We start from the raw sequence: 9,155 nt of genomic DNA, 5'->3' as shown, positions 1-9,155 counted from the left end.
CTCTTAGCAACAGTGCACAGCAACTGCTGTATGATTAGCAAACTACCGTACCTACAGCAAGTCAATAGCGCAATACGGCACCACTGACAGAATCTGACGGCCGCTACTCTTATGTTTATTTGGGATGCAGGCTTATTTGGACCAATGGCTGATTCGGATCAGATTCGGACCATTTACTAGGCTGATTTGGACAATTGTTTAGGCTAATTCGGACCATTTGATCGGCTGTTTTGGACCTTTGTTTTGGGTGATTCGGACCCATAAAACTAATTTTATATTATAGCAATAATATTAAGGAAACCTTTGATGAACTTTCAGGCAAGGTGGATGTCATTGGGTCAGTTAGAGAGTTTATGGATTATGTTGACCTAACGTTGTTGCAGAGTCAGGTGGAAGATGAGAGCTGGCCATGGTTTTGGACGCAGTATCAGGACAAACAACAATGTGGAGGGGTGGCATCATAAGCTGAACGAAAAAGCAAAAAAAGTAACCTCACGGCTTATTCACTTATATCTTTAATATAGTTAGAGGCAAAGGAAATATCGAATCGGGTGAATTAAGCTTGTCAAAGAGGGCAAATTAAAGAGACGTCAGAGAAAGCAGGTCAAGGAACTACAAGGGCGTGTCATGAAACTGGAGGAGGACTATAATGAAAGGAAAATAACAACTGGTCAGCTAATGGAGAAATGTGCACCATATATACTATGCGCCAGTGTAAACCAAGGAGCTATTCAGGTTGAATTTTTGGGTTAATTTGAGCTTTATTTTTAGCTTTATTTTTACATGAGAGTAATCATTTGTAACTGTACGAGATAAATGGTCCTAGAAACATGAGAGGAGTGGATTTCCATCACTTCCCCAATATATTTTCATAATAGACTTGGGATTGATTATGGATTACAAACATTGAAACAATATTATAAAACAGAGTCACATATGTAAATATTAGGTCCGAATCGGCCAATCAGATGAAGGTCGGAATAAGCCTGGACAAGGTCCGAATGAGCCTGGATAAAGGTCCGAATAAGCCTGGATAAAGGTCCGAATAAGCCTGGATAAAGGTCCGAATAAGCCTGGATAAAGGTCCGAATAAGCCTGGATAAAGGTCCGAATAAGCCTGGATAAAGGTCCGAATAAGCCTGGATAAAGGTCCGAATAAGCCTGGATAAAGGTCCGAATAAGCCTGGATGAAGGTCCGAATAAGCCTGGTAAATAAAAGGTCCGAATAAGCCTGGACAAAGGTACCGAATAACGCCTGATGAAGGTCCGAATAAGCATGGATAAAGGTCCGAATAGCCTGGATAAAGGTCCGAATAAGCCTGGATAAAGGTCCGAATGAGCCTGGATAAAGGTCCGAATAAGCCTGGATAAAGGTCCGAATAAGCCTGGATAAAGGTCCGAATGAGCCAGTACATGATCCGAATCAGCCAAGGTCCGAATAAACGTGTTCGGCTTACTCGGAGCTTCATATTATTGGCCGATTCGGACCTAATATGCAGTGGCGGCTCATGGCTATCATTCATAGGGGTGCTGTTACATAATTTTTTTTTTCAATTTCTTGATATCAACTGCATAAACACACACATTATATAGTACATATATATATGGCACTATAAACAATGCCGAAAACTTAACTTCTTCAAGTTCTGTTTCTCTTGGACTATGACTGATCAAATTTGAAACTGTAAACAAAACTGAAAAAGTATTAAAATACTAAAATTAAAAGCAATAACTTTCGGCAGCGGAGATACTGGCGGAAAATTGAGAATATGAGGTTACATAAAAATATTAATTTTATGTAAACTAAGCGTAGCAAAATAAAAATCATTAAAACATTAAAAAGAATAAAAACTCGAAAACAAAAACATTATGATAGTACAAAACTGAGTATGACAGTAAAATATAATAACATAGGCCTATATAAAACAATTGGACTAAAGAAAACCCACCTAAAACACAGACGCATGCATTCACATACACCTTCTCTCTCTCTCTCTCTCTCTCTCTCTCTCTCTCTCTCTCTCTCTCTCTCTCTCTCACTGAGGAAGGCAGCAGAATCGCTGCCAAAAGCTAATTTGAATTTTAGTATTATTGACATTATTGTGGTCATAATTGTTTTCCCATTTATTGCAACTCACCACTGAGTTTATTGTTCTGCATTAGTATCGTCACTGATTTGATCACTATCACTAATACTACATACTGATTAGGCTATTGACGAATTTCAAATCACACCTTCGCCCTCCAACAGCTAGGCTAACACTGCTCGAGAGGGCAGTGCTCCCAGTCCCATCACCCTTACGTGCGAGCTGGCTATATTATCACCCTACTAGCAGAATAAGAACTGCTGAGCACCAGCAGTTCCACATATTGTTTCAATTATTATTTTTTTTTCAAAAACAAAAGAATTGTAATAATTTTTAAAGGATTATTGATAATCTATACTTAATTTCTCATATTCAAGTATATATTCATAATTTTGTGTATATATATTGTGAAATCTAGGATCACCTGAAGAAAAGTGACCCCAACACATGCTGGGGTCGCTTTTCTGATTTGTACTGATTGTGTGGGGTGCGGACGTGTTGGAGGTCTCTCTCGCGTTTCTTCACAGAAAAGAAGGGTTTTTCGCCATTGGTGATTATACCTCTTATAGTAAGCAATGTGTCTCCACGTAATACCCGGCGTGTAAGCCGGAGAGTGTTGTGCAACGGCAGATATTCTAATATTCTTTCTGCTCCAATCAGTGCCTTAGAAATCTTTCAAATCAGCTTCTCGAGGCCTATTGGTCCTGGGAAAATGGGAAATGGTAAAAGAATGCAGAATGCAGTGTATGTGTTAGTGCTTGACCCCTCCTTTACCGCAAAAATGTCACCCGACCAACCTCCAACCGTTGCGCAAGTGACCCTGGCACCTACTGGTGCCTGTGCCCCACACACAAGTTCCGTACTCGCGAACAATTGTCTTTTCTTTATTCAATACCAATCGAACCGTTCCGACGTCGAGTCCGCTATACAATCTGTCAGTGATGCCTTCTCCGATGAGGAAATCAACGTTGCATATACGAAATGCAAATAAAGATCTGATACCAGAGAGCATTCTCAAGGAGCCGATCCGCGAAGAACTTGTCCTCTCACAAAAAAATATCGTATATCACTAAGTGGCTAAGGACCTGCTCGGTGGAAATATACGCCGATGACCCTTACAACCTGCCTCCAAAGGGCCCTGCTGACCTAAGCCTACCTGCGGTGTACCACACTGCAGAAAATGCCTTCAAAACAGCAAAATCTCTCTCGAAATAATTGGAAAAAAACTCTGAAAAAATTGAGGAGACAAATGATAATTTATCAAGAATCTGGGGACGTGATCAAAGGACAAGCAGGAATCCATAATCAGCCTTAAAAAGGTGGAATCAAATAACCTCACACGGATTCTGGGATGCGATCAAAGGAGTGCAGGGATCGATAGACAATCGCACCAGATAGCCACCAGACTACTACGAAATGCGGCATCCAGTTTTCCTCGCCTCCCAGCAACACGGAAGTGCCCCGTTTCCGAGGGGACTGTTGAACCCCCAAACCTCTTCTCCCTCCCAGTGCCTCCGGTGAAGATATATCCCCCGGTGATGATTACTAGCCCCCTCGTAATCCTCCCACCCTGTTATTGATAATCTATACTTAATTTCTCATATTCATGTATATATTCATAATTTTGTGCATATATATTATGAAATCTAGGATCACCTGAAGAAAAGCGACCCCACACACTCTGGGGTCGCTTTTCTTCAGGTGGAAAATATTGGGGTCGCTCTTCTTAAGGTGAGGAATTAACAGGGGTTACAGTAAGGCTGTGGAGGAACAGCGCTTCGCGCCTTATCCGCATATTTAAAGATTCTTGGCAAGCTCGGTATGTTCTGGCAAGAGGTAATGTTGTGCTGCGTGCGCTAGCCACAAGGGTTACAGTAGGTTTGATTATTTTTGTACTGAAATTGCAAGACAATATGCTTTTAATTAACTATTGATTGTTTGTCTAAATTTGTGTTTTTAACAAATGTTTAATAAAGTAGTTTTTAATGAATGTATATCTATATTTTTTTCTCATCTTTTTCTATAATATTATGAGCTAAAGTGGGTCACCTGAAGATTGGAGACACCAACAAGCAGGGGTCGTTTATCTTCAGGTGGAAAATATTGGGGTCGCTTTTCTTCAGGAGGAAAATATTGGGGTCGATTTTCTTCAGGAGAGGTATTAGGGGTTGCTAAATTCTTCAGGTAATACGAAATCTATAGGGGGTGCTGCAGTTCCACAGTGCCTGCTGACGAGCCGCTACTGCTAATATATATTTACATTTGTTACATATGTGACTTTGTTTTTTATAATATTGTTTTTGTTTCAATGTTTTGTAATCCAAAATCAATCCAAAGTCTACTACGAAAATATACTGGGAAAACAATGGAAATCCAATCCTCTCACGTTTCTGGGACCATAAAATGTGGTGCCTTTCAAGTTTCTTAATTTATAATTCAATTTGGTTTTATTTTGTTATGCAAAATACATTTTGCTATAGTTTACCATAAAATAAAAATATTTGCTTTCTTTGAAAAGCCATAAAAACGAATTAAAGAAAATACTGTTTTATGGTAATTTTATGCCTCGTTAAAAATAGCAGTCAATTCTGTTCGTTGTAATAGCGTATTTGTGTTATTCACAATGCTTCATGGGCAAAAGTTATTCGATTCACAGAAATTCGTGGTATTTCTAGGTGTTTTAATAGCATATGCAAAGCGTTCGTAAATCGCTTAGTGATAACCTTTATGAGTAAAGATTTTTGCTATCCAATTACACGATTTCATCGTAATTGAAGCTCAAAATGTGACAGTTAATGGTGTTTCCAGATATTATTATATATATTTACTTGATAGGAAAGGAGCTTCGTTTCCTAAACCCGAAGTTTTGTTTACATTCGTCAGCTGACGTGTGGCCTAACTTCTGTGGACGGAGACATCTCACTTTCCTTGCAGACGACGGACGACGCATTTTACCTCTTCACTCTTCTCCCAGTCATTAGCTTATTTTGTTGTTTTTATTATTTTCATTTATGTTAGGCTTCTACATGCTGCTCACTCGCTATGCCGTTCATTCTTCTCGTTTTAACTACTACTTATTATTATGTTATGCCAGCATGAAATTTGCTGCATACTCCAGAGTTCGTCTTCTGAAAGTATTATTATTCTTTTCACCATTTCTTTTCATCTACTGTGAAATTTATATTTGCTAGAACTGCATATGCACTTCCTCACTTATTATTTCTGTGATCTTCAGATTGTAGTTTTTATTTTTTATGGCTCGTGTTATCTGAAAAAGGAAGGTTGAGCCTGTACAATTTTAACATATGCAACTAAAATAATACTACAGAAGTGTATGCAAGGGTAAAAATTGAGGAAAATCATAAAAATTATGAATTTTTGGTAAAACTATCTGGATCGCCATAGGTAAAACATGGAAAAGTTTGAGATAAAGAGTCTGCATCGATTTTATAATGTTATAAATACATGAGGCATTACCTACAATACTTAAGCTTTAAAGTTGATAAATAATATATATATATATATATATATATATATATATATATATATAGTATGTATAAGTCCTCCGAAATATACTCCTTAATTTAAAAGTGTTTTTAATGGGCCTTTTATACTTTATATATATACTATATATATATATATATATATATATAGATATATATATATATATATATATATATTTATATGTTTTTGTGTGTGTACATATGTACATCAATTGTATATACAAGTATGTACGAATGTATGTATGTATGCATGTATTATCCGTATTATTATTTTTAATTTCACGACGGAATCTGAAATCTGTTCAAGACGAATGACAATATATTTGCTCTGAAAATGAAAAAAAAAAAAAAAAAAAAAATGAAAATCGGGCTGGAAATAATAACCCAGATTCCAAAACGGCCATGAAAGAGATCTTGAAGCTGGGTTAAATTTTTGACCAAATGAAAGACTCTTAAGCACAGATCCAATGCGGATCCAAGGTTTTAACTGGATCTTCGATAAGAGGTTCCAGGCTCTAAGGATTTAACTCGATCTTTGATAATTCTTCAGGTCCCAGGTTCCAGGCTCCAAAGATTTGACTGGATCTTCGATAAGTCTTCAGGTTCCAGGCTCCAAGGTTTTCACTGGATCTTTGATTAGTCATCAGGTTCCAGGTTCCAGGTTCCAGGCTCCAAGGATTTCACTGGATCTTCGATAAGCCTTTAGGTTCCAGTCTACAAGGTTTTAACTGGATCTTCGATATGTCTTCAGGTTTCAGGCTCTTCGATAATTCTCCAAGATCCCGGTTCCAAGACGTCTTCAGTGGATTCCAGAAAGGATTTCCTAGAGTTTCCTGGAGACACTCAGATCGCAGGCGAGAAGCTTCCCTGGGAAGACTCAGGATGGGTCCGTCTTTTTCTAAAACTGACCATACTTTGAAGTAAAACAGTTAGCATGTCCAAAATGGATCACTTAACAAATGAAAATTCATTGTTATACAATATGTCTTCTCGAACGAGTGTGACTCGTCGAGACTTGCTGGGAGCTGAAAATGCTCCTTGTTATACTTTATTACCTCAGAGGAGGTTGGCCCGGGTGGTGAAAGGAATCGCCCGGAGGAAAATCCAAGAGTACTTTAAGATGACGACCAATGGACCGGACCAAGGTAAAACTGAAGCTGCTGACCGGAAGAGGAGAACATGCCATCATTTCCCTGAAGTGGAGACAAACGCCCAGGGAAAGAAGAGGACGATGGAGGAGGCTGAAGCGTCAGAACCGACCATAAAGAGACGCAAAGTGGCTGAAGATGGCAATGCAGCAATCAGGCGAGTTCTCTGGCCAGCGAAGAGAGCCACCAAACAGAGGCAGAACGTCAGGACCAGAGCAGTCAGTCACTTCCCTCAAGTGTTGAGAAACGCTGAGGGAATGAAAAGGAACCTGGAGGGCGCCGAAGAGACAGCCCCGATCACCGAGCTACGAAGAACGGACCAAGACGGAAAGGCAAGTCCCCGAAGGCCTCCGCTAAAAGTGAATCGAGGAGGCAGAAAGGCAGAGGTTGCACGGAAGAAGAACTTGTACAATTCCCCGACAGAACTGCGAGACAGCCATGGAAAGAAGAGGAAGAGGGAAGAGGAGGAAGAGGAGGGCAAGGTGGAAGAGCTGAAAATCATGCAATGGAACACCGAAGAAGCAGGCAAGACGGAGCCGCTGAACAAAAGACGGAAGGCGGATCCAGACTTGCTCGGAGCCAAAAAGGCTCGTCCTCTTGGTCCGCCGAAGGCACGGCAGCGGCTCCCCCGACAAGCAAAGGCCAATGCGGCGGCGAGAATCCATGATCTCTATGGTGCCAAGGCTAAGAGGGCCGAGCAAGGACCAAAGGCAGCGGCGGCGGCGGCGGCGGCACCTGAGGGCAAGACAGAAGAGGCGACAATGAAAGGGAAAATGAATGAGGAAGGAAAGACAAGAGAAGAGAAGAGAGTGAAGAAAGGGAATCTTCCTCCTCCCAATGAACCCCAAAAGGAGCTGCCTGGAAGGAAGAAACTGAAGGACCAGCCGCCGCCAAAGAAGATGCCTGGAAGAAAGAAAGTGAAGGACGAGCCTCCTCCACCAGAGAAGCAACCTGAAAAGGGGAAACTGAAGGACGAGCCGCCACCAGAGAAGAAGCCTAGAGGAAGGAAAGCGAAGGACGCCAACGTACCAAAGGACCCAAAGAAGGGGAAAGGGAAGCCCACAGTCGAAGAATTGGGCGAGGCTGAGGTGAAAAGGCTTCTGCTCAAAGGACAAGAGTTGGGTTCGGGAGCCTACGGAACGGCCTACAAAGTCCTTCACAAGGGAAAGCAAGCAGTGCTGAAAGTGGCCAACGACGACCTGTGGCAAGTGAGAGCAGCCTTCAGAAACGAGGCTAAAACGCTCCAGGAACTCCAGGGCGCAGGAGGAGCTCCTATGCTACTTGGGACCTGTAGCAAGCCAGCCGCCATCCTCATGGACTATTGTTGTGGCGAAGAGTTCTATTCTTTCATATACGACTCGAAGACCTTGCCTTCCCTCGCCTTGCAAGCACTTCCGGACATTGCGAGGAGGCTCCACGAAATCCACCTGGCAGGCTATATCCATGTGGATTTGAAGACGGATAATGTGATGGTCAACAAACAGGTGCAGCCCCGAATAATCGACTTCGGATTAGCAGTGAAAAGGGGCAAGAAGATAAAGGTATGGCCCAATATGTCTGACTCCATTTACCCGCCAGAGTACACGAGAGGTGCGCCCGCTATGCCCTGGGGAGACGTCTACTCCATGGGATGTCTGGTTGATGATACTATCTACGCCCTCTACGATGACATCCCAAAGGATTACGAGGATATAATAAACATGGCCAAAAGTAAAAATCCTAAACTTCGACCAACTGTGCCCGAGTTGGTGGAGCAGTTGGATGAAGCGAGGCGGAAACAGAATATACAATAGAGCGTAAGAGACTGAGGGCCAACAAGGACGACAGTAAAGTCTAAAAAGAACCTAGACTGCCTCTAGTATGCATTGTTCTTTACTGGAGATTCTATGTACATGTAGAAAATCTTTATTATGCGAACAACTGGTCGGATTTCTAGATCATCTAGAAACACGGCTCGCAGAGGGAAGCAGTCCAACGCTTCTAGTATGCTATGTTCCTTAATGGAGATTCCATATGTAGGATATCTTTGTTATGCGAACAACTGGTCGGATTTCTTGATCCTCTAGAAACACGGCTCGCAGAGGGAAGCAGTCCAACGCTTCTAGTATGCTATGTTCCTAAATGGAGATTCTACATGCAGAAAATCTTTGTTATGTGAACAATTGGTCGGATTTCCAGATCATCTAGAAACACGGCTCACAGAGGGAAGCAGTTGGAATGCTTCTAGTATGCTATGTTCCTTAATGGAGATTCTACATGTAGAAAATCTTTGTTATGCGAACAACTGGTCGGATTTCTAGATCATCTAGAAACACGGCTTGCAGAGGGAAGTAGTTGGAATGCTTCTAGTATGCTATGTTCCTTAATGGAGATTCTACATGTAGAAAATCTTTGTTATGCGAACAACTGGTCGCATT

The 9,155-nt window shown here is 41.3% G+C and overlaps 1 protein-coding gene across 1 annotated transcript; it reads left to right on the top strand.

The window, feature by feature from the left end:
• The first annotated feature begins 6,710 nt into the window (after positions 1–6,710).
• On the top strand, positions 6,711–8,531 carry LOC135215370 (uncharacterized protein DDB_G0286299-like). Its single transcript, XM_064249930.1, has one exon. It carries the CDS (start codon positions 6,711–6,713, stop codon positions 8,529–8,531), a length of 1,821 nt encoding a protein of 606 aa, XP_064106000.1.
• The last annotated feature ends 624 nt before the right edge of the window (positions 8,532–9,155 follow it).

This window comes from Macrobrachium nipponense, chromosome 5, assembly GCF_015104395.2.
Source record: "Macrobrachium nipponense isolate FS-2020 chromosome 5, ASM1510439v2, whole genome shotgun sequence".
In the NCBI taxonomy this organism is placed as follows: Eukaryota; Metazoa; Arthropoda; class Malacostraca; order Decapoda; family Palaemonidae; genus Macrobrachium; species Macrobrachium nipponense.
Note: the sequence above shows the minus strand (reverse complement) of the source record. Positions and strands in the feature narration are given on the sequence as shown.